We start from the raw sequence: 26,340 nt of genomic DNA on the forward strand, positions 1-26,340 counted from the left end.
CCTCGCCCGCCCTGCCCCCAGCCACTCAGTTCTGCCCCGTCAGCATAATTTAATGTGCCTCCCCCCTGGATCCTTCTGCCCGCTTGTGTGGGAGAGACTGTCAACCTGGCAGCCAAAGTGTGTAATTCGTCATTCATACTCGCCCTGCCCGCCTCTCCCCCTGGTCGGGGACTGCGTCATCGGCTAGAAACGGAACCCGGCCTGCAAGGACGACCAGTAGTGCCTCAAAGTCCACGCCGCTTTAAGGATCTGAAGTGGAACACAAGCCTCTGGGCCGATTCGGCAGAATGCAGTCCCAGGGGAGTCTGCCGCGGTAGGAACACGCCGCTAATTGATTTTTATGAGGTGTTCTAATGAATGTCCTGGGCGGCCCATAATTGCCCGGACCGGAATGTACACAAGCCGAGAAAGTATGCGGTGTGTGTGTGTGTGTGTGTGTGGAGCGACATGGTGGAAAGTCTCTGAATATTTCATAAAGTTATGTGCTCGCTAATTAAATTGCCGTGACACAGACACAGGGGTCCTTGGCGAGGATACGTCGGAAAACATTTCACTATCGACAGCCTTGGGGGGGGCCTGATGAGGGGATCAGGGAGGAGCACCCCACCTAAGTAATTTTAAATGAATTTACATTAACCGTTGCCGCAGAGACTGCCGCGCGGAAAGTTCGTGCCACGTTCACTTTAATTGTTTAATTTGTTGGCTCCATCCGGGCTTGCTGTGTACTTACACGTGTGCGCGGTCCTTGCTAGTTTCGGGCGAACTTCGGAGTTACAACGGGAGTGAGCAGAAATTAAAATGAAGTAACTTTTACTTTCCAGAACTGGGCTGGCACTGTGACCGAGAGGGACGAATCAAGACAGTCGAGCCAGCCGAAAGTTAGGGCCGATTCCGAAAAGTTCCCGCAACTTGATAACTGGGCTCAGACAGATGTGCGTGGCCCGGGCCAGATTCATCGTTTTTTGGGACAAAAACAAGGTCTTCCCCCATACAGCACACACAGCTTATAGCTAATGTTATTTTCAGTGACTTTTCAGCTCCCAGGTTTGGCAGCAGCGTCTGACAGTTGTGGGAAAAGCCAACTCCGTTCGGATAACTATTTTCCGACTGCACCGCACGGACGGCAAACGAGAGCCAGCAGGGCTGCATAAATAAATCATAAAATGTTGAAAACGATTGTTTTCGGGGGCAGGATACGCGTGGCGGCGGCAGGATGTGGGCGGCAGCGTGTGTGAAAAGTGGCAATTGTGAACTTTCTTCGATCCGATCCGAGCCATTGCGAATTGCAATTTAGTGAATGTTTTATTTAAGTGTTTTTCGGTTTGTTGTGGCTGGCATATCCTTGATGGCAGGACTGCACTTTCCCACCCAGACTTGCTGTTATTTACCGAAGAATTAGTAAGGAATTCGATATCGATTTATTGCAAGTATTCCCCAAAGCAACGTTTAATTTGATTAAATAAAAGCAAACCAGGTCCACATAGTTTTCCACCAAAATGGCGCAGAATCATTGTCCCTCGTCGGTTGACACTACTACTCCTGGCACGCCCCCTGTCAGACACCACCCACTCGCAACCCGTGAGCACACACTCAAGGTAAATGGCAGCCATTCAAAGCCAAATCTTGGAAGCACACAAACATTACGTAGCTATTTTGAGCGGAGCAGTTAAGCTCTTCAATCTACAATTCCCCGGGCGCTGTCTTAAACTCTGCACTGCTTTCAGAGCTCCGCTCCCAGAGCTCCAGCGCCAGCGCCAGCGCCACTGCTGCTGATGTTATATTTATTTATTTTTATTGACAGCATTATATTTTATTTATTATATTGAATTCATGTCATTGTGCTGCCACGACCAGTTCGGGCCAAGTCCTGTTTGGGGCACGACAGCCAGTATCTGGGGCGGGAGGAAGCCAGTGCCGGTGGCACGTTCTCAGCGTCTGAGATGTGTGTTTGTGCCATTATTGTCAAGTCAGCATATAAAGCAGTGGTCCGAGGGTGAGCCGACTCCCAAATACACACACCCTGCACTGGGAGAAAGGCTTCTTAGCTGGAGAACCCTTAGGGCATTCAGAGCTTCCCATTTCTCTTACTGTAAGCACTCGTAGTTCGACCGGAAATCGTTATATAAATCAAAGACAGATTATAAATGCTGCGCAATTTTCGAGCTATTTTTACTTGGTGCGTCGGCGAGGGTTGGTCTGACGTTTCTGGGGTAGTTGAAAAGGTTAAACGGCACAGTGAGGCTTCTGCCAAGTGACGGCCCGACTGACTGGCCAACTGTTGAGTTGACGGCTGGGTGGCTCGGAGCTGTGCTCATTAGCACGGAAGGGAGCAATAGCAGTCGGACGAGGTGACTGAAAATGTCAGCTAATTACGTTTGCATTCTGGCCAAACATATAGATCTGTCGCTGAGCCGGAAGCGCCGTCAGGCTCATTTCCGTTCGAACGTTTCCTGTCATAATTCTCCCTCGCTCACAGTTCGTCCTGGCAGCCCTGCCCGACATCGATTTGGCCTTAAGTGCGCCAAGAATAAGCCAAAACTTTGGCAAAATTTGCTTTTAAAGCTTTCCCCCAAGGGTCCTTGAGCTGTCGGAGGGAGGGGCACTTGTCATGGCTTATTTCACTTGAACTTTGGGTCAGGAAAGTTGGCCAAAGTTGGCGTGCTCGGGCTTTATTTTTAATTTGCTGCGGCATTTCATTCGCTAAACGTTTCTGCTTTCTGGCCTGCCTTTTCGGCCAGCCATTAGGCCGCTCCTTTGTCCACAAAAAAAAAAAAACAAGAAAAGAGACTCGGCGCAATTAACTAACCGCCTATGATTGATGATCTTTTAAATGGGTGCGCGACAGGGCCTCCACTTCGCCACCATCGCCATTATTAAAATTCCCCTCTGGTTCCATCTCGAGTGGACCTCATTTGCCGAGCCGTGCCTCGAAGTGGGTCAAAGGTCAGCGGCCTGACTAATTGACACTCCAATTGGGAGCAGCCCGGATTCGATGGCTAATTGTCAAATGAATGCATGCGGACGGACTGTTTAAATTAATGCATTACTGCCCATGTGGCATCGATTATTTATTGCTGTCCGGCACAGTCCATTTTGTCAGGCCACTCAGCCCTCAACCAGCCGTCCGTCAGTCCGTCAGTCAGTCAGTCAGTCAATCAATCAACCGACTGGCACATAAAATATGCAAAAACTCTTGGCCAGGAACTTGATGAAATGCGAAAAGTTTTCCCAGCACTCCACCAACTAATTTTCCATCGACATGATGGCTGTTTGTAAAATTTTCCAATTGCCGATTCCGATGAAATCGAATCAAGTTCAAATCAAAAGTGTTTAACCTTTTACGGTATTAGGGTTACAGATTGGTGGGTCAGGGAATGAAGTTCCACAAAGATGATCTCCCATTAATTGTACGGTTATTGTTTAAATGTCTAGAGTCTAGACATAAAGGTACGTCACTATTCAGACCCTGAAATGCGCAAATTAGTCACAGCGATAAGGAAATTTCCTGGGAAAAATATTATAAAACGAAGGGATTGCGCATTTCCGTACTTCCGGCGGTGCGCAATACAAAGATAGTGCAAAACTCAGGCCTGGATGGGCTGGATGGCGGAATGCCACTGCGAAATTTGATAACTCTTCTGTCAGACAATATTTGGCATTTCTCCGTGTCGATCTCGCAGGCCTGCCGGCTGAAATATGAGTCAATTATACTTCCGTACGCATAAATTAATGATTAATTGCAAAATAAATTGACTTGCGTCACTTAATTACGTAGCCCGAGTGACACTGGAGAAAGCTGATAGTGAGGTTGCTGGCGAGGGTGTCACGCCCCTCGTAAAGCCTGTCAGTTCTTAGCCTGTCAACGCACTCGCGGAATGAACTCGAAAAAATTATAGACGCAATTAAAGTGAATCACGGTCTTTAGGTGGCTTTTGAATTTTTGGCAACACAATACTACAAAAGGATATTGGCCAAATGGCTGAAATAAGTGCTAGTTAAGTGGTCGGATCGCGGGTTAGTCCCTGTCGGTGGCCGTTGGAAAACTTTTTCTGAGTGTGCACCCGCAGCGACAAACACATGCTCGGCAGTGAGCTCTGAGCGGCAATTTCTGCTGTTGACATTCACAGTCAAACATGCTTAATTAATGCCAGCAACGTCCCCGTCGGCTGGGCCTCCCCCAGCCACCCCCAGGTCCCTCTCAGAGTGGCCGGGAAGCGGGGGCCGGAGCAATGTGACAACATTAATGCGAGCATTAACAAAAACTGCTGGCGCTGCCTGGCCTGCTGTTGGCTGCCGAAAATAAACACTCGCAGGCACACAATAATGATACACCGCCGAGTCAGAGCCGGAGACTGCTCCCCCTTCTGGGCAGGTCCTGGGCGAGGGGCTTCCTTCCTTCCGATCCGTCATTCAACACTTTCCCTTTCGTCCTTGCGCCTGTCTGCCAAGATTCTCGTAATTAAGGAAAAATGACAACAGTGTCCTTGTTACGTTTTGTAAATCGCTATTCCAGGACAACCAGTACCGATAATAACGATAAGGGCTCATACGAATTATCGGCCCAGTTTAGGGACCATCTGCTCCACTGTTTCGGGTTGCCCGGCCGGGGAAAAAATCAATAAGAACCCTTGCCGAAGTGGCTTTCGCACCATTCCAGTTTATCCGATTTCCTCCGCAGAAGGCAGGCAGGCAGGAGAGTGGAGCAATTAACGCCAAATTGATACGCACAAGGCATTGAACCCTCCGGGACGAAGGTCCTGTTTAAGCGTTCGCATTAAGACGTAATTAAAACAACGCCGAATGAGAGGCGAAATACCCCTTTTGCAGGCGGTGGCCCGGTGGCACGGAGGAGTGGCACGGAGTCAAAAGATTATTTGTATTTAATTTCAAGCACGCTGCCAGGAAGCCACGGCTGCTGCTGCTGGCCAGAGACAATTTTACTTTCTGCTCAGACTCAATTATAATTAAGCATTTAAGTGGAAACGGCGGAGCGGGAGCAATGAAGCGGAGGGGGGGCCGTCAAGGCAACAGCGATGACGGGACGACCCCGCCCCGCTTTTTTATTAGTGGTGGCCAGCACCCTAATTGCCAAGAGTTTCGGCAGGATAAGGAGAGGAAACCCGAGCATGGGCAGTATTTAATTATCGTTCATCGCTCATTGCTGGCCATTTTCTCGAGGATGTTCTTCCTTTGGGGCTGGCACTGCGAGTATATGAGTATTGGGTCATAAAGTCTAGTTGGCCGAAATGAACAAGAGTTCGAGCAAAGAAAATCCTGGAATCAGAGACCCTCTCCAAGCCAAGGACACAGTCGAACTTGTCGAACCCTGTGCCCCGCAGTACGCCCTCAGGACAAGGGCAGGATACTATTATACAAGCCCGGTTGCCATGCCAGCGCATTAATTGTTACGTTAACTCGTTTAATTTGCTTGCATAATGCAGCCTGCAACCAGAGCCGAAAAGTATCTCAATTAGTGAGAGCCGGGCAGGACTCGGCGAAGGACTCGGCCCTCGCGTCCGTAGCTCATTTGAATTTATTTATCCGGCCCAAATAGGTCAGTTAGTAGGTGTTTATTTTTAACTCGCCTCTCGGCCCATCCGAGTGACAGCCCCACGGCCGAGTGGGGAGTGACCGAAACGAACTGCCAGAAGTTCAGGGATGTGAAATTTTAATGAACTTTTAAACGTAATGAAAGTAATTTTCAAATGGCAAGCTCTCACAAAGGGGGAGGCAGGCAGGCATGCGGCTTAACTTATTTTTGTTTTTGTGCCCCGGCGCAACTCGATTGCGGGCCAAGTCGGGCCGGAGCTCCGCAACTTTTGTGCGTCCTTCAGACATCCAGCCATCCAGCCATCCAGCGACTGCCCGGATGGCACTCGAAATGATTCCGAAATGGCATTGAATGTAGCATTTAATTTGTGCGCCACAAGCGGCGATGGGGTTGTGGTGGCAGATGGTGGGCAAAAGTTGCTGGTTTTTGTTGGTCCTTCGACCAGGTCCGCTGCCTGGCCATGCCTGCTATTTATAACTGTTTATTTGCCGTGTGCCAGTGCACTGAGGGAAAGCCTATCCGATGTGGAAAGTAGCCATTAGATCAGCCAAAATGAGCTCGGAGGATTTTCTCCAGTGCACATGCAGTTCGTCCTGTCTGCCTCTGAAGGGGATTAATTAAACTGACAACTGACGTCTGTGGGCGGTCGTAGCGCTCCTTCTCAGTGCTCCGAGGGTTCGAGTCGCACAGTCCACCAGCCCGAAGTCTTTGAGACCCGGAGTTCGCATAATTAGTTAAATGTGCTTTGCCGCAACAATGGCGGAGGGAGAGGATCTGGGGCACCCTTTCGTCCGCTGGGACCTTGGCGCATTTTTTACTTCAATATATTCCCTCGCATCCCATAAAGATCATTCCAACCGTTCCGGATAAGGCAGAGCCGGAGCTCTAATTGCAGAAATATGTATTAATAATTAGCCCCGCGAAAATGCCAAGTAATATTAATTAGCGGAGCAGCAAATCAGCCAAGGATGTACACTCTATTTTGGACCACTTTGGCCCAAACACACGCCTCCCTCCCACTGAGCACCACGTAAGCTCGCGTGCAAAAAATACCTTCTGCCGCTCATTTGCTGGCAATTAGTGCGCAGAAAGAGACGGAGACAGTACAGTGAGCACTGGCTATGTGGACCAGGCTCATTTCATTTGTAACTTGGTTTCTCACTCGACATCCATCGCCCCACAGGACCCACTGTGCTTGTGTGCTCATCCTTGTAATCGTCGCAGCATTCGTTCGGCTGTATTTTAATTAGAAACTTGTACATTTTGCCTAATTTGACAAATTGTTTTAATACAGTGGGCCAACTTTTCAACCACATAGCGACGCAAATTAGTTTTCTGGCCGGGTCGGGAACTGGGTCGCCTTGCGTCCTAAAATGAAAACCAATCATTTGCTGCAGATGCGCTGAAAGTTATGCAACACTTTGTAGCCCGAATCCCCGGGGAGGCCTGCGCTGTTTGTAATTTGTAATTTCATTCGACAAGCCGCACGTCCGTCTAGTCATCTAGGATATTCATCCAGGATGCCTCTCCCCGGCCTGAAAAAAGTAACAATAAACGGCGCGTTGTTTGGCCAGTTAATTGACGTCCGAGCCCGTTGACCAGGCCCCCAGGAATTCGTAATAGCCCTCCACCCAGTCGAGTGTGGGTTAGGCCGTCCTACACGGGGCTTTCTTTAGGTACTTGGCTGTTTATAAAATGTGCATATTCCATATGTAACCCCAATAATTGCCCTTTTAACCTCCCAATTCATCATGAACCGGATTATGAACACAATCTTGTTGCCATCTCGTCAGTCTGGACGCCTACGTTTAGGGATTTATTTAGAATTGCAGCTGAATGGGTCGTTGGCTTAGCGCTAAGTGAATAATTACAAAAATAAATTTAAAATTAAACGCCTAGAGTAGTCTATGTGGCTTCAGGCGGACTGGGAGCCTCCTCCCCAGAAACCTTCTTGTAGAGTTCGTCGTGATGATCCTTGTCCGGGCACATCGCCCGAGCACGCTGGTAGCGCTCCTCCCAGGCTCCCCGATAGGACGGAATCAGCTCTTTGAGAGTCACTTCTACCGCCCCCCGAATGTCCTTCTCGGGGCTCTCGTAGTGGAGCAGCAGGAGGTCCATGGCCCGCTTCACGAAGGTCTCCCACACCTCCCTCTCACCGCTAGAGCCCTCCTCGGACTCGCTCTTAAACTTCGGCTTGAGCTTGCCCACAGCTATAGTGGCCAGGGTGCGGATTTCCGCCGAGGGGTCGTCCATGCGCTGCAATGTGGAATAGCCGAGGGGCTTGATATCCTCCACGGACAGGCCACGGAAGTAGACGACCGCCTTGATGGCGAAGTGCCTGGTGGAGACGTTGCGGTCCTCGAGCAGACTGGGCATGTGCTTCGCCAGGGGAGGCAGCACCTCCAGGGCCTCCTCCTCGGCTCCCTGGGCTAGAGCGCAGAGCGTGGCCATGGCCAGAGACCTCATGGCCTCGGCGCTGGACCCGGCTTGCCACGTTAGGTACGGCTCCACCACCTCCGAGATGAAGTGGCTCAGCAGCTGGGTGCTCTGCTCCCGCTCTATGTCGACGGTCTGCGACCAGCGCAGCGAAGCCATCGACAGGGTGCTAAAGATCCTCACCTGCGCGCTGTCGCAGCAGTGAGCAAACACCACCTTCACCTTGTCTATGAGATCCGAGATGTAGGTGGCTCGGATAAGGCATATGTTGATGAGGCCGTCCAGCAGCATCACGGGCTCCGCGTTGTCCTCCAGAGTGGCGTCCAGGTTCTCCACGTCCTTCAGGGCGAGGTGAAACCACCGCTCGTGAAGCTTGGCCTCCGATACCTGCTCGAAGCTAATGATCTTCTCGATTAGGGTCTGCCCGAACTCTACATCCTTGTTTCTGCCGCCGGTGAGGGAGTGCGAAAGTGCCATCACCTTGATGCAGGCCACGTAGACGCACTTGTAGAGCTCCGTAAGCTCCTCCTGGCCGGCGTTTATTTTAAGCGACTTTTGCAGCACCGTGTCCAGGAGCTTAAGGATGTACCTCTGGAAGCCCGGCTTCAGGGTGTGCGAGTATTCGACTTCCCGGAGCATCTTCGCCAGGCGCATGAGCTGCTCGTAGTCGCCGCCTAGCGAAGCAGTGAACATGTAGTAGAAGCAGCGCATGTAAGACTCCCGAGCGTTGCGCTCCAGCCCAGTGAATCCGTGCTCGATCCAGGCATCGTAGGCCAGCAGTCGCCCCATCAGGTCCGCTACCTTGGCCGCTTCGGCACTGACCTCCGGCACGGGGTCGATGCAGGCGTAGGCAACGTCGCTGTAGATCTCGAAGAACTTTGGAGTCATGGCCGCTTCGGCGTGCAGGACGAACTGGTAGAGGAGCCTGAGCGAGTGAAGCCGCACGTTTTCTTTCCAGTCGCCGGTCTCCCGGGTGATTAGCTGGAGCAGCCTTAGGGAGCGCTGTACGAGTCCACGACACCCGATCGTAGGGCGGAGCACGTTCTTCGGGTAGTTCTCGACCGGCGGGTCACTGAGCTCCTGCTGGCTCAGCTCGGCCTCGTTTTCGAAGAAGTATTGTTTTCCGCACAGCAGCCACTTCCCAGAGATGTCCTTCACTACATCAGGGCAATCATCCTTGAGGCAACACAGGATCATGGGAAGAATGCGCTCGAAGAAGGAGTAACGGTCGGGTAGCTCCAGGCACATGATCACTCCCACCTGACCCACCATGCGGCGCACTAGCGGCTTCGAATCCATTAGCACGGGCGAGATCTCGTTGAAGAGCCGGCGCATGTTATCGCCGCTGGCGTCGATGTGAAGACTGATGCTTCCGATGGCCTCCACCGCCGATATCCGCGACAGTGCGTGCTTGTGGTTCAGCATGCCGTACAGGGCGACGGCCAGGGAATCGCAAAAAGGACGCAGCTCCTGGGTGGTGGCCACCTTGGCGAGGTCTACCAGCGTGGCGCAGCCCTCTCGCTGCACCAACGGGTAGTCATCCTTGATGGACTTGATCAGAACTTTCACTACCTGAGGGTAGCACTCTCGGATTCCTCCCACATTGCCCATCTTGGTGTACTTGCGCACCATCAGATGAAGCTGCGCTATGTAGAGGAGGCGGATCTCCTCGCTGGGCTCCACCGTCTCCGCCTTTCCCATGCGCTCCGCCAGGGTGGAGACCACGTTTAGCACGTGGAAGTCCATGGGGGGCAGAAGCTGCAGGAAAGCATTCACTGCCTGTACGGCGTGGTCGCGGACGCTCTCAAAGCGGTCGTCATAGGCCTTCAGCAGGTGCAGGTATAGTTGATCGAAGACGTCGGCTATGTCCTCGGTGCTCACATTCTTGGGGGAGTTCTGGATAAGATCGCGGATACCGGCTAACGCTTGGGTCTTCTGGCGGCGATCCGTGCCCTCCAGCTGCTCGCAGATCTTCGGAACGTCGACTTCAAAGGGCATTGTCGAGAGTTTGATCACTGACTTGGCCTCTGTAGTTCAGGGATTGTCACGGATCCTCCGGAGTCTAACCGACTTGACTATCTTGGGTTAGGTAGGGTTCTCTCGGTAATGGCTTCTGAAATTCTTTTATAGAAAGTCTGCTCTCCGTTTATACTGATGAATCACTTAAAATCTAATTTTGGCAGTAATTTCTACCGGCTTTCAGAGCTGATGTTCCGATGTTCGGCTGTTCTGTGAGATTTCTGACTGAAAATGCGAGAAACGAGAATGGGGAAACACGTTACTAAAACGAAAAACGCGCCGGCTACTATGACTACACACTACAGGCCAAGGAAATGTCGGGTTTCAAGGGAACACTTGTTTACTTGGCCCAAACACAAATTCCTGGGCAACGCGACCCGAGAAAAGTTCCAAACAAGAGCAGCTGATCAGCTGTTTGCGTCGCCAAGTGTTGCGAAAGCTCTCGCCAGTGTTGGGAAGCGCCGACTTGGCGCGCCAATTCGAATTGGCACTCCGCTCGTCGACGATGGATCTTTCTGTTTGCCAAGCTAATTACCGGGCCATAAACGAAATTTCTGTGGAACTCGAGGGCAGCTGAGCTCGGCGAGCAATTTGCGGCTTTCCGCCTTTTATGAGTTCGGCTCTGGCGGCGATCCATAAATGTGGCCCGCCTCGCTCGCTTGTTCGCTTATCTTTCGGGCCGGCTATCTAATTGCGTTGTCGCTTCTTATCAACATCAACAGTTAACAGAACGACGATATCTAAGATTGATTGCCGCCGGGCTCTTGGGCTAGGGGGTGGGGCCGGGGGGTTGGGGGTGACTGTCGGACGACGGACTGACGAACTCCTGATTAAGAGCGTGTTTGACGGGAAAATCACATAAAGTGTCTATTTTTATCGAAACTTAATTGCATTTGTGGGTCACTGAAATTAGGGGTATAATGGCATTTGGGGTGGGGTCGCTGATAAGCCCGAAATGGCAGCTCCGATATGGTTATAATTAACTGATGTGACTGTTACTGGGGTGCTGGGGGTCGGCCCTAATGATTTTATTAATTATTTACGAAGGTAGCTCGTGGGATGATCCTATTACGCGAATTTGAATGCGTTTTGCTTACATTTGTTTACAATTTGAAGGCATATTTAACAACCGATAAGGGGGTTACCATGTTAACCTGTAAGACCTGTGGGGTAACCTAAGAAATGTAAGAAGCCCCGAGGGATACGACGGATACGAGATGATATGTCCTATCCGACTTTGATCTTTCCATTTGAATTCAATTTATTGGATGGGTTGATGTTTCCCTTTTTTTTTTTATTAAATTTCCCTCTCGATACTCTGGCTATAAGGCCGAAGATTGGCGGGCCCAGGTCGACGGCATATTTTATGAGCGTTTCTTTGCTCGCCCTACACGAACCGAACCTACTGTCAGAAATCGTTGTTGTCATTTTTATTGAAAGCCAACGCGGTCTCTGTCGCAGAACAGATACAGATACAGAGTCAGATACAGAGATACAGATACACTGGCGAACTCAGAAGTTTGGTTGCTCCCATTTGTGTGCACAATTCGAATCCATGGCATACCTTTTTGTGTGTGCGACGGCAGGCGGCACACGCTCCAAAGCAATTAAGCGCATGAATCAGGTTCGTTCGGTTTCAGGGCAGGGCGATGTATCGGTGTATCTTCGCCGCCGTGTATCTGTGCATTCGCCGTGTATCTGTGAGTGCGGCGTGCGTTTTTTATGGGCCGCCAGAGCAGAAACTGTCGGTGGGGGCACACAGACTGACACAGCCACAGCCATGGGCACCGGCACCGGCACAATAAACTTAATTGATATGAAATGAAGTCATTTGGCAAAATCACTGGGAGAGTAATGGACCGCGTTCATTCAATTTGATTTGATGTCGGCCGAACTGGCCGGCCCGACAACAAAGTTATACCAATATGAATATTTTTTGCGAATACATTTTTGTTTTTTATCGCTCGTTGGGGCTTTTCGAAAGCAATTGAGCATATGCACACGTATGCGGTATTTACATACATCTCCATACCCGTGTATGGTACTCGTGTACTTTTTTCTGCAAGAGTTTCAATTAAAAGTGGCGTTTTTTGTGTTTGGAGGCTGGTGCTGGCAAAGTGCGGAAGCCGCTCGACTAGTCTGGCCTGTCTGCTAACGCAGTCTGCAGCAGATAAGGCCAAAATGCAGAAACCAAGCCGCAACTGGCTCATAATGGTCATAATTATTAATTAGACAACACGACTACGTACATGGCAGCACCGATTGGGACCGACTCGCGGTCCAATTGGCCCGCTCTGCGAGCACTTAACCGGACTTGCAAAATGCGAAATGCAAAATGCAAATTTGCCAATTGATATTGATTGAATTGCAAACCGCTCTGGTCTGCAGCAGTCGCTAATTAGTTTTATTTTCAACTGGCCGGCCGCTCAACTGCACTCCGATCTGCGTCACTTGAGCGATCAGCCCGGGTCGACTTTTGCTCAAGCCGCCTTGACAGAGTGACGGTGTGTGTTGTCTGTTTGTGCCTCGATTTCCCGGAATCGCTGATTAGGATTGCGCCTAATGGCTTGACTTTTGTCGTACCCAAGAATCCAGCACACATCACTCGCCACACACCACACGGACGGGACTGGACTGGGATTGAACGAAACGAGTTGCGCCCCGTTCTTTATTCACAGCTATAAAATTGTATAAAAGTTCACCAACGACTGCAAGTGCTCCATAAGTGGCCCGGGACTGCCCCTTCCCTCTGCATTCCGCCTTAATGAGCGCCGTTTAATTGCGTGACTCACCCGAGGAGGAGGAGGAGCTGCGGCAGCTTTTTGCGGCAATCAGGGGCTGTCATCGGCCTTGTTTTTCGGCTGACTGGACTGGTTTGGAAGACGAGCTCGAAGGTGGAAGAGGGCCTATCCGGAAGATAATAGAGGACCTCGAACAGCAAGCTAGGACTCCCAACTCATAGCAACTTGGCCACTAGCTCAGGCACTAATCCACTAATATTTAGTGACTAACCTGGACTAGTGTTTGGGGAGCAAATGGCTAAGAATGCGTTGGCAGGTATCGTTGAATTAAAAATCGTTGAATGGCATATTGTTTATGCATTCTATTTCCAGAATGGTCAATTGCATTAGTTCTATTATTTGTTTGCTTGCGCTATTAGCGTGAAAAAATGCAGGCAGCCCGCTGTGTGTGTGTGATTGTAATGAGAGCTACAAATGCTTTTCTGTTTTTGCATATAATTTTCCTATTTACATTTTTGCGTAATCGCCAGCGGGCCCATTCAAATGCCAAATGGCCAGGCGAGCTGAGCCGAGTCCGAGTCCGAGTCCGAGTTCTGTTTGTGCAGTCGCATAGTTGTGCCACTCTATATATACACTGGCATATCGAGGTACACAGATGGAGTACACCCGATCCAGACTGACCAGTTCCACGATATTCCATGCCATGGCAATCCATTCATTCATCGCGTCAAGTGTCAGGCGTCTGTCAGTCAATCAGAAAGCAGTTTGAGTAACAATTTAATTAATTTCAGTTCGTAATGCGAGCCTGTTATGCCACAGATATTAGATATCATCGCACACTCCACACAAGCGCAACGCACATTCACATATCCCCACTTCCGTGGCTCTGAATGAATTGCCATTTAATTATGCCTAATACCCGCATGACATGACTCAATTAAAGGCCGTGTTCGGACCCGACCGCGCCAATTCGCCCAACTTGGCCCAAAAGACACGGCTCGGATGCAGAACCGTGCCGAAAGGGAAAGCGTTTTGTTTAGGCTTTATTAGGTTTCGTTATCTCCGTAATTAACAGGCAGTTCACAATCGCACATCAGCTCAATAAATAAACAAATAGTGTGAAGAGCATTGGCTACAGGGGCTCTGGTCAATATTATTCGCATTTTTCTTCCCAGAGTCCATTTGGCCAAAGTCTGCCCAAAGAGAAGTCTTCTTGCAGAAAATATATCCAATAAAATATGTCCATACGGGATTTTCAATGTGCATTTGATTCTACAGCGGAATACCTTAAATGATTTCTAGATCGATTCTCCACCAATCTGTATCAAAATCCTGAGACAAAATATTTTTCAGATTTTTGGTCCATTTTTCGTGATGGGATCCCTTGAAAATGGGGTTTCCCCCATATGGCCCACAGTGATGGCTATATCTTCCGCAATTCTCAACCGATTCTCAAGCGGAGTACCTTAAACGATTTGTGGATCGATTTCCCACCATTCTGCATCAAAATCCTGAGACAAAATATTTTTCATATTTTTTGTCCAATTTTTGTGATGGGATCCCTTGAAAATGGGTTTTTCTCCTATATGGCCCACAGTGATGGCTATATCTTTCCCAATTCTCATTCGATTCTAAAACGGAGTACCTTAAATGATTTCTAGATCGATTTCCCACCATACTGCATCAAAATCCTGAGACAAAATATTTTTCAGATTTTTTGTTCATTTTTCGGGATGGGATCCCTTGAAAATGGGGTTTTCTTCTATATGGTACTCAGTGATGGCTATATCTTTCCCAATTCGCATCCGATTCTCAAGCGGAGTACCTTAAACGATTTGTGGATCGATTTCCCACCATTCTGCATCAAAATCCTGAGACAAAATATTTTTTAGATTTTTTGTCCATTTTTCGGGATGGGATCCCTTGAAAATGGGGTTTTCCTATATGGCCTACAGTGATGGCTATATCTTTCCCAATTCTCATCCGATTTTAGAGGGGAGTACCTTAATCGATCGATTCTCCACCAATCTGTATCAAAATTTAGGAGCGAAGTATCTTTTAGATTTTTAGTCGATTTCCTGCGGAGTCTCCTTTCGAAAAGTATGGAGGCCCTATATGGGCGCTATATGGGCAGAAAGGACTGTATCTTTGGAAATAACCATCCGATTCTAAAGAAGAATACATTAATGGTTCCTAGATCGACTCTCTATCTGATTCCAAAATAGCACCCGGTTGTTAGGAACCGATTAAATTTGAATATCAGTTAAATTCAGAGACTTTCACAAAGGGGCTCATATGTGGGCTAATATAAATGAGCAGTCATTCAGAATTGTGCTTCTTGGGCACTGCTGTGTGTGCGCGACAGCGTTTGTTTACATTTCGAATAGTTGCGGCAATTGTCGGGCAATGTTTTTCGCTGTTTGCGATTACTAAAAGCGGCAATAAATGGCAGAGTGCTGAGGGCAGCCGTACGGTCGGCGACTGATTCAACTGGGGCTTGGGAATGGGAGTACTACCAGACTGGGACGGGGTAAAGTAAATACGGTTTTTCGTTTTTCAGCTCATTTTACCGTAGTCATCAAAGTGCAGCAACACAAAATCAACAACATTACAAGAGCGAAACCAGCGACATCATCATGAAACTGAAATTAATTATATGTCAACAACGTGATTGCGGCGAAATTTAACTAATTTGATATCGGCGATTTGTTTTCAGCCAAAAGGGCTGATAAGATACGGGTTTTGAGTAATTTATCGGGTTCAATAGTCAATTTATATATTATTAGTGTTAAATATTTTATTATACTTTGAGATTGCTCCAAAATAGAATGTAAGAAAGTCATTTTATGACATAATTTTAAGCCCTTGGGAAAGTGTTCCCTCCCCTGCAATATTGGGAAAACGAGGCTAATTGGGGCTAATATTGGGAGCAAGGGTCGCCTAGAAGCTGACGTTCGCAAGTCATCCTGCTGGATGGGGTCTGGTAGGGAGGAGTCCACGTGTCTGATTTCAATCGGCAATGTTGCCTATCTGATCGTGATCCCTTTGCCCCCAAAAGATGGGAAATTCCCGCGAATTCCAGAGGGTTATATTTAAATGTATTCCTAGTTCGATTACGAATGCTACAACGTTGCTCACCTGTGGGGGGGCCTCTCGGGCGGGCTGGGGTCGTATCCGATAGAGCCAAGGCGACCAGAAATCCAATTAAACGATTTTTACTTTCGTTTTGGGCTTCCGCTGCTGCTGGTTTTTATTGCTGCTGGTTGGGTATTATTACGCCTTCCAGGCCGATCTATTTATAGTGGTCGGCTCCAAAGGTCGACTGGGTGGGCCTCGCTCAGCTTGGTCTAGTTTCGGGCTTTCGGGGCTCCTTTGTTTTCACTTTTTGTTATCCTTCCGAGCTCACTTTTTAGCACTCGCTGGCTAGCGATTTACATGGCCCGCTGGCTGGCGCTGCTGATTATAATCCTTAATTAGTCTAACGAGTTGCAAATTAATCCACTTTCCCTAATTAAATTGGCTTGCGTCGACAGCGCGTTAAGTACCAGGGAAAAAAGACAAGCCATAGACACTGCCGCTTAAAAAATAAACACAAAATACGCCATACAAAATAATTGACAAATGAAAGAAAGAGACAAAGGCCGGGGGCCGGGTGTGGCAGTGAAATGTAATTAATTCATTAGCCAGCCAATTGACAATTATTGATTATTGTTTTGCCTTTGCGTTTGCGAATTAATTTTAATGTATTTTGGCTTGCTGTTTTCATTGGGGTTTCGGGCTTTTTCACCATTAGCTGCACCATTTGTTATTGCCCGCACGTCGTTCATTTATTTAATTTTTAATTATTTTGAAATGTGTTCTGGTTCATAATTGGCGCCCATTGTCTCCTCCACCGCGGCCGCCCTCCGAACGACTGCATATTGCGTTTGTGATTTAATTAAATTTATTGAATCCATTTATTTATTGTGAAACAAAGCCCGGTTAATCCGAATAGCGACCCTGTTTTGCATAATATTTCTTCTGCTATATTTAATAAACTCAAATGCACCTAATCATTTCATTATTTAAGCTCTTTTACACCAAAATCATATACCAAATTTAATTTGCGAAATTAGAGTCACTCGCGGAAACACCAGGCTCGTGAGTCATCAGAACTGGAATCTGGTGGCTCGGTTTTCGGGGTAATTGATGGGCTGCCTAATTGTTTTGTTTCATTTAATCGCTCTCGAAAGCGCTCCGCCCGCTCCGGCAATAATCACTTGAACTTTCGGCACTGAAATGGCAGCTTTAGCGCTTTATGGCCATTGTAGAGTAATATATTTGCTTTTACTTATTTATTATTAATACGAGCGAGCGTTATGGTCTGGCGTAATTAATGGAAAACGAGCACAAAGCCGGCCATAAAGTGGACTTCCATTACGATACCAGCAAGCAGACACGTTAGAGGGGAGAACGTTTTATTTATAACACCTTTGCCTTTGCATTTGCCAGCTTTTGCTGAATTTAATTGAGTAATTGAGGTATTTTGTGAAATGAAAATTTCCTTTTTTGCCGCACGGCTTCATAACTTATTTATGAGCAGAGTCCGATTAGTGCGTTTGTGCCAAAAAGGCCGTATTGAAAATTGGCAGCAGTGCGGCTGCGTAACTTGTTGGACAAATTTGTCAATTGCGCCGGCTCTGGTCGGGGGCTTGGAGGGTGCGGTGTGAGGTGTGAGCGACCCATGTATCTGGCAGATACATTGCCAGCAATTAGCGTCACTGGGCCGGAGTGGCTGCCTGATAATTGTGCTGACCACGTTGCCGTCTTACTAACTCGATTGCCGATTGCTGATTGCCGTTGCCCGTTTGCCCGTTTGCCGTCGGTGGGAATCGGACAAGACCAAGACCACGCACAAAACAAACATATTAATGGGCAATGCCGGGCGAAATCATAAAAGAAGAAAAAAAGAGGGCACAAAAGCGGCGAGCCACTAAAGAATCCCAGACCCGATATAAATACTCTGGTATATGTATGAGATATCGCATAATGGCGCTTGACGTCGCTGCTCTCTTGCCGCGCTAATTCTTTTGACCAGCAAACGCGACAATAACAAACAGACGAAATGCTAATTAGTTTCATGTGTGACTAATGGACACAAAGCGGCACAAACACAAGCACAATCACTCGCATTCAGATACACCACACCACGGCACAGATACTACGGCACAGATACAGATACATGCGTGACTTGTTATGGTTGTTTCTGTTGTTGCTGCACACGCTTAATTAAAATAGTACACTTTAGGGGCAACTTTGAGGGGGTCGATTGCTCAGTTATTCACCACTATGCGGCCTCATGCCTAATTATAATTACGTGTTTAACAACAACAAGCCGGAGCTGCCGCGCGAAGTTGAATCTGAGTCTAGACTCGAGACCACGGTGGTCAGGAGCGCCTATTTACCGGTAGAACTATCCACGGAGATGACGCTGCAAGTCGCTTATGTTGTCACTAATGCTCCGCCATCTGTATCTGGGAACAATCCAAATCCACAACAAACCAATCCATCCGATGCCGTAGCGGAGACACGGAGACGCAGACACGGAGAAATACCGACCACGACCACGACGGCAGCGATTCTGAACGACTTGTGAGTGCGAGCACTATAAAGCACGAAAACGACGTCGTCGACAAACGACGACAACAGTGACTGTTGCTGGTGTTGCTGCTGGGTTGGATGGTGTTGTTGCTGCTAATGTTGCTGCTGCGACTGCTTCTGCTTCTGCTGCTGCTGCTGCTGCTGCTGCTTGTGTGTGAACTGCGCCGTGCAACTATTTAACGACGACTGAATGTGGCAATTATGTATCTAGATACATTTTGGCCAAACGCAGACACTCACTCACTCACTCAGAGGCCGTTTATGTATTTGTGTGGGGGTTGCTGGCTAAACGAGGGATCCGTCATAAAACATATTACTGTAATTACAATTATGGTGCGCACTCTCCCCCACACAGACACACACTCACGCAGATACTCTGCCACAGATACAGATACAGATACAGATACAGGTACTGAGATACAAACAGTTGCCGCGCACGTGAACATAACGCACGGCAATAAAGCACGAATTTTCATATGCATTACGGCTTAATTGTGCCTCGTCGCTGCCTCAGTGTGCGAAGCTCATAAATCGCTCTGTTCGTTGCCTTTGCCCGTTCCAGCAACATGTTGCTGGCCGTTGGCTGGATGTTGCCGTCGCATTTGTATCTGTATCTTTGAGTTCAAGTAGAGTGTAGATGTGGATGTGGCTGTGGAATGGCTCCCTCCTCGTTGGCTCGTTGGCTCGTTGGCATGATTATTAAATGCTGAATGTGTTTTATTGCTTTGATTGTTGCTGTGTGCCTGCGCGCAGCTTCTCGCCCCACTCCCTACTCTTCGGATATCCTCTGTATCTTTTGCATTGCAAATTGCCGACGTTGGCTGCCTCACTGGCTGACTGGCTGTGCTGTGAGTTTGTTTTTAATTCTCTATAATTGAGTTATATGTACATACTTTAATAAGGCAGCGGATGCTGTTGCTGCTGCTGCTTCTTGTGGCTTTGGTGCTCTGGGGAGTCCATGTTGCTGTTGTGCTTGGTGTTGCTGCTGTCGTTGCCGCTGTTGCGACGGCGTTTAGCGCTAATTAATGCTGAGCCAACGGCTTTTCAATGCTTTTTATTGCTCTCGGCTGAGTTTTCGGTTCGCTGGCTTTGTCTTTCTCCCCTTAATTGCTCACCGAGATTTATTATTTGATTAATTATTGAGATTCGCCGCCGCGGCCGTGCCGCTCACATTTCGGTTCGGCTTCCGAGCTCTTTCCAATTTCTTTAAAAGGTTTCGCTTCTCTTTGGCAGCTTGGCTGGCTGGCTGTTTGGCTGTTTGGCAGCGTCGGCAATAATTGGTGTATAATTTCATTTCCTGAGAACGTCGCTTTGGGTCACCGCACACACAAAAGCCATTCATTGTCTTTGTCGAAATGTCGTAATTCAATTTGTTGCTACAGCCAGCCCGCCAGTTAGTCAGCGCTCGTGTGAGTGCTCCCCCGGCATTTTTAATAATAATAAGTTTTTAAGAGGGGCGACAGCTCAATTAGCCATAAGGGTGCGATTATTAATGGGCCGATGCTATGCCTTCGATAAGGCCAATTACTCATGCTCCGAGTGAGTGCCTGATTGCCATTTATTTTTGGGCTATCGCGGCCTCATTGGCGATGGTGACTGCTATTGCCAAATGATTAATTCGGATTCAATTGCTGACCTGCTTCGATCGCGGCCCAGTGAAATTCCGGCCATTAACGCAAACAACTTCCCAAGAACACTCTCCTCGCTGGGCCCAATGAACTCTGCGAGCAACAGCTTAAGCTCCAGCATCATTAGCTGGAAGCTGGATGGGAAGGGGCAGCAACAACAGGCCCAAACAACAATGGCCCTGCTCCGAGTGGCCTGATTGCTCATTTAAATTGTACGGGCTGCAAATTGAATTGAATCGAGGACTCGCAAAGGATTGGCAGAGAACTAAAAATAACTGCGAAAATATGAAACAAGAAGCAACATCAACGAGATGCCCGTGTTTGTGTTGCTGCTGCACAAGATGAGGCATAAGATGAGGCACAAGATGAAGCAATTTAGATACACTTGAATGGGAGCAAGGGGAGTGCGAGTGGGAATAGTAGGTTGCTAGACAGAAGAGGATAGTTTGCTTTACCTACCGAATTATGGTACGAATTTTATTTCAATATTCTAGTCCAATTTAATCCAGGATAGCAATTTAATTCTTATTTAAAGTTGCATGAACTTGTTATATAAACCGACAGTGTGGCATCAATGTTAGTTAAATCATGTTGCAAACAAATTACTCGTTGCATGGGGCGCGGATGAGTCTGTCAGCCAGTCAGTCCACTCCACTGGCACCCAAAATATCAGTGGCTGGGACTCCGTTCGAAACACGAAACACGCGGATGGCCCGAAAACGGTGATGGGATTTGGTCCGAGGAACGACCCGGTCGTTAACGCAAAACGTCAATTTACAACTGCGAATGTGATTGTGGATGTGAATGCCCAACAGCGGCAGAGGCAAACAAGCTGGGCAACATACTCCCCCGTTCCCGGCAACATGTTGCACGTCCAGGAAGGCTGCTCCCGCTGCTGCGTGGCAGACAAAAGCACGAACAAACAAACTTATTATAAATATCTCCACTTAAGGCGAGCGATTCCACGATGCCATGATGCCCCGGCGCTGTGGGGGCCCATTTGTGCGGCAGATACGACGGCAACCCACGGCGGCACGGCGGCACGGCGGCAACATCAGCTCCTCGCTGCTGCAAATGCGCACACGCAAAGCAGAAACTGCTCTCATTCAGCCCGCTGTGGCAGGGGTGGGCAGGGGGCAGGGGGCAGGGGGCTGGGGCACGGCGGAAGGGGAAGGGGAAGTGCTGTCAAGTCGCATAAGGCAAATAAGCAACAAAAGCATTAAATGATGACAACAACATTGCGCTTAATGGACTGCCGCGTTCGCGTCTCAATTCAAAAGTGCATTTGGCTCTCACTGGTTCCGTCTCTCTCTGGTCGGCTCTCCCCTCTCTTTCTGGCCCGACACTCGCTCTCTTTCGCTCGTCGCTGGGGAGCTGTGTGGATATCCATGGCGCGTTCTCTGTCTAATAGCCCGGTTGCTCCGGCTTGCGTTATAAATCCATTATAATAAAATCATTTTGTTGTTTTATTAGCTTGGCAACATGTTGCTGGGCACGCCTCCTCCTCGCCCTGCCCCCGCGCCCCAACAGGCTGTCGGTCTCTGTCGGTGGAGCAGAGTCAAGTGGCTTTGCAACATGTTGCCCGACTCATAAATATTGCAAGTGTTTTCAATTAGCTCACATTCTGTGACTTTCATATTAAATGAGAGCGCGCCTGCTCGCTCGAGTGCACTGAGAGAAAGTCTTGGGAGCTTGTTGGCTTTTCTATCTTTAACCTTTGACCTCCACTCGTCCTGGATACTTGCCAGCAAAGTGATAGTTCCTTTAGGTGGATACTTTGCAGCTTTTCTCTCAGTGCTGGGGATTGAGCTTGCTTGTGGGGGAGGGGCTGGTGTGGTGGAGTTGATTCCAATTATAAATTGCATGGCGCATGTGGTGCAATTAAAAGCGAAAAACGAAACAAAAACACAAGAATGAACTGCTGCGAAAAGGTCAACGCTTTGAGGTCAGGCAAATGGCAAAAGGAGCTGCTCCTTGTGGCAAGAGAGTCCTGCAATCAACGCACTTCCGCAGCTAGTTGCCCTTACCCACTGGTCCTCCCTCCAGCCCAGAAGCAAAATGTCAATGGGCACTCCTCGTTGTATCCATTTAGAGGCGAGTGAGTCCGTGTGGCACGAGTGTGTCCGTGTGGCATGGGAGTCTGTGAGTGTGTGCCCAGTGCCAGTGTGTTTGTAAAAGCAATTTCCGCTCGTGTCCGCAATTAAAAAGCAATATCATCTGGAGTCGACGTAAACACAGAATTGAATTGAATTTTTATGATGTGTTTGTTAAATGGTTGCATAAACGCAGACATCCCAGTCGGGCTCGGAGGCAGACCTAGGAATCCATATTTTGGCAATCGTAGGTGCATCCAGGAGTCACAAGTGCCCTGCCTGCCCCATATTATCAGCCCTCTTTGTGCTGCCCCATAAATGTATCTACATACCTCCTCTGCTCGGAGTCTATATGTATCCCCGTTCTGCGAAAAAGTCAAAACAACAAATGGGATGAGAAATTGAAATAAATGGATATAAAATGGAAATGCATTTGGCGTAACGGTGGCAGGGCGAAGGGGAGCAGGGAGCAGAGAGTGGCAAGTGGGGAAATGGGGAAACCCCCTCGTGGCCTTGTTGCATGTGCCGACTGACTGGCTGCCTGGGTGGCCCCTCCACCTCCTCCGAGGCTGGCCTTTTTGCTCGCTTTTCCCGCCAAGCCCTCCTCCTTGTTCTCCTTTTTCGATCTGGATTTTTATTGGGACTGTGTGTGTCCTTCCACGGCCATGTGTTTCATTAGCGTATTTATGGAATTTTTATGCGCTTTGCGACATTTAAAACGTGTCAAATATTCATGGCGGCTCAGGCCTGCTGCCCGAGTGTATTTGCCAAATTGAATTCCTCGCCAGGACCAGAACGAGGAGCCAGGGCACGGGTGTAAATTTGATTTGCAGGACATGAATTTCAATTAGACTTAATTGGAGTCGAGGACAACTCGACTCGAGGATTGAGGCGCATACACGTTCCTTTGTCCTTTCCACCCACCAGACAATGGCGGGCTACCCTGCAACCCTGCAACCCTGTTAACCCGCACATTAAGTCGCCGGAGTCCTGTCATTTCCGCATAAATGTTCACTCAATAAAATGTCATAATTAAAAAGTATTTCCTCCATTGTGCTGCTACTCTTGCTGCCTCCAATGACCTTAATTGCTGCTGAACGTGTGGCAGCGATTCGAACGTGCCTCATGAGCTTGCGATTGTGCAGCGAAAACAACATACAAGATATTAGGGTTTGTATATTTTTCAAATCGTTTCCAAATATAAATAGAAAACAATTTCGTTCAAAGACACCCACACTTACTTTGACTTCAAAGTTCAAACCAATTGCAATTCCCCAACCTTTTCTCTCCGTGTATGTATAACTGTGTGTCGAGACTTTGTGCTGCAACTGTCAAATGAATAAAATTAAGTGCAGCACTGACTCCGGACGGAGGAGTACGGACTACGGACTACTGGGTCTGTGTTGCTGCCGGGTTTCTGTTGCTGTCTGTTGCTCGTATTGCTGCCGTGCACGAGAGCAACATCAACTGCTGGCTGGCAGGATATGTTGTTGCACTAATTGAATGTGGCATGCTGCAGCACCACCGCCGCAGTTTGCCGCTCAAATCTGCCCCTGTATCTGCGTCTGTCTCTGCATCTGTATCTGTATCTGTGCGTGCCTGTGACTGGCACACAAGTAGCTTCATTTTGCGTCACAATCTGCATTCGCATTCCCATTCGCAGTCGGTTTCGGATTCGGATTCGGGCTCGCATTTTAAGTGCAACACACAGTGGCACACACAGACTGCCACTGCTTTGGCTGCGACTGTTGACATGGCAATGCAATAAAAGTTTGTGCCTCAGCTCAGCAATTTCAGAGGGGTCGGCTGGGGAGTGTGGCAGGTCTGGCTGCCAGCAGATGGCAATTGTTTCCCATTATTGCTTATGCTGATGATTAAGAGCGACTGAGCGTCGACTTTCGGAGCTCGCCGGAGGAGCTTCCGAGTCTGATTCCGGGCCAGATTCAGACGCAGATGCAGATGCAGATACAGACTACCCCCGTCACACAAAAGCCATTCGCCCAGCAGCAGATTAAAATGTGTTAATGGCCCGGCCAGGAGCCAGGGAGGCTCAGCTCCTCTCCCAGCTTGAGTCTGTGGAGGACGAATCGCAAATTGCCATCAATTAAGATCGCAAATGCCAGCTGAATCAGCCAGTGAGCTCTAGTTCAGAAGAGGATCCTTCCAAAAGGGGTGTTCTTCCTCAATTCTTAATAATACCCTGGTCTTTTGATTGTCTAATGAGCAGTTATGTTGTTCCAAAGAGAACTCCATCTTAAGCATGTATTTGTAAGATGGATAAGCAAGGTAAATATTATTGGCCAGCACATATTTTGGCCGAATGCCTTGTCTGATTGTCTGAAGTGCCAAGCGCGGCCTATTTGCTTAACCGGCAGAAACGAGGCAACAAAGCAACAGCCACAGCAGCAGCAACAATGAGGCAAGCCAGTGGCAGGCTATTGACTGTTCCCCCAAGCTGCTCATGAGCCTGTTTGTGTGTCCGTCGGGCTGTCTGAATGGTGGGTCTGTCCCCCACTCCGAGCTCAGCGCCTATTCAGGGGAAGTGGCCCTGTCTGGCCGTGTTCTGGGCGCTGCCTGTTTACAGGAAATTCCATCAAATTCCTGTCGGTTGTGTGCAGCGAAATGAATAATATAGTAGCGAGGAATTAAGTTATTACACTGAGAGACAAATCGGCTGGGAGGCGATGGGCGGACGAGTAATTTCATTAGCTGCGTTATTGCATTTCGCTAATTCTTGACTCCTCTCCAGGTGAGCTGCTCGGGTGAGTGTTATTGTTTTGGGCGGAACAGGGCCAGTCGGATGCCAGCTGTTGCCATGGCTGCCAGTGCGCCAGTATCTGTTGCTGTTGCCACTGCCAACTAGCAGTGCAAATCGTGTTTAGACAGCTCCTCGTACTCGTATTTGTTCGGATTGGGGGACAGTCTGGAAGGAGCCGGAGCAGGCCCACCCACGCTCCCCACATCGAAGCGTATCTTGCCGATGCTCAGTTTGCCATCCACGGGATGGCTCTTGTCGTTCTGGCGGATGTAGCTGTTGCTGCTCCTGCTGCTGTTTATGTTGCTAGTGTACCTACTTTATTTTCCAACAATTTGCTACACTCCGCCCGCCTGCCAGCATGTGGCTGGGACTCGGGGAGGGCTCTGGCAAGGGCAGTCGCCTCTGCAAGCCCCTCTAAGCTCTCCTCTTCCAGGGCCAGCAGCAAAAGTCAAGGTATTTACTTGTGAATTGTTTGTAAGTGGAAAACTTTCTGCACACGTTTCCCCATAAGCACCACGAATAAAAAATATAGTATGCTAAGCAGAGCGATGCAGAACTCCCCATACTCTGACCTCCTTTGGAAACTGAATAATTTGGGGAGCTTTATGGTAGTGTTGCGGAAGGAATCTATGATATACTACACTACATAATGTGAATCTCATTTATAGATTGGCTCCTAAAGAGTATCTGGAGTAGGTTTTGTGGGCCTTCCGAGCCCCACCATGTCTCGTTGGTGTAATTGTTTCTACGTAACTTTGCTGGGTTGACAAAACGCCGCAGTTTTTGTTTTCGGGGGCTTTCCACGGAATTCGGGGGCAATAATTAATGCGAACCGGGGTGTGTATATAATTAAGGAGAAACTACAAGAGCGCGACAAGGGAGTGGGGCATTTCTTGCCTTGTCATGTGGATGAGCCGAATGCAACCTGTCATTTTTGCGAGCCAAAATCAATTACTCAAAGGTCAGGTGGGGGCGGGTCAGAGATCAAAGAATTCGTGCAACATCAATCACAATGGGTGTGCAGATTTTTGGGAAGGGTCGGCGGAGAACAACCCCAGAATCACAAGCTAAATGGATTGCCAAATTGGCGCAGGAACTTCTGTGAATTAATCAACCCTCGCCGCCATAATGGCCCCCATTCCGGGAGCCCTGGCTTAGTTTCATTTTATTCGAGCTGCCTTCGAATGGCGGCATCCCGGCCTGTAAATGAAACAATTAGGCAGACAAAGCTAACCGAAAATCAATTCAATTGCATTCAATCCAATTCAATTAGAAGGCGCGCGCGGCGTGGCAGCTGCATTGTTGCATGTGGCCAGTGCCATTTGCAACTGCAATCACAGAGTGACCAGAAAGCAAATGCGAGAGCTCAGCCTAAAAGCAGCCGCAAAAAGTTATGGCAGAAACAAACTCACCCACGCAGTGCTGCGGGGGGGCCTGCACTGGGAGAAATCTTGCTAAATCCACTTCGATAGCA

At 48.7% G+C, this 26,340-nt stretch overlaps 2 protein-coding genes across 4 annotated transcripts in view; both read right to left on the reverse strand.

Moving 5' to 3' along the window:
- The window catches only part of NK7.1, a 36,488-nt gene extending 15,948 nt beyond the window's left edge, over positions 1 to 20,540 (reverse strand). Inside the window, exon 1 of one of the 3 annotated variants that reach the window (XM_017244312.3) lies at positions 20,475 to 20,540. The gene's annotated coding sequence lies outside the window, so the exon portion shown is untranslated. Of the gene's footprint in view, positions 1 to 730; positions 1,065 to 15,885; positions 16,307 to 20,474 lie in introns of those variants that run through there. The other 2 variants (XM_017244304.3, XM_017244323.3) reach the window with 2 other exon arrangements.
- Dnaaf5 (Dynein axonemal assembly factor 5) lies at positions 7,327 to 10,314 on the reverse strand. The gene has a single exon (XM_017244283.3). It carries the CDS (start codon positions 9,983 to 9,985, stop codon positions 7,457 to 7,459), a length of 2,529 nt encoding a protein of 842 aa, XP_017099772.2. The 5' UTR covers positions 9,986 to 10,314; the 3' UTR covers positions 7,327 to 7,456.
- Positions 20,541 to 26,340: the final 5,800 nt, after the last annotated feature.

The sequence above is a fragment of the Drosophila bipectinata genome, chromosome 3R (genome assembly GCF_030179905.1).
Source record: "Drosophila bipectinata strain 14024-0381.07 chromosome 3R, DbipHiC1v2, whole genome shotgun sequence".
In the NCBI taxonomy this organism is placed as follows: Eukaryota; Metazoa; Arthropoda; class Insecta; order Diptera; family Drosophilidae; genus Drosophila; species Drosophila bipectinata.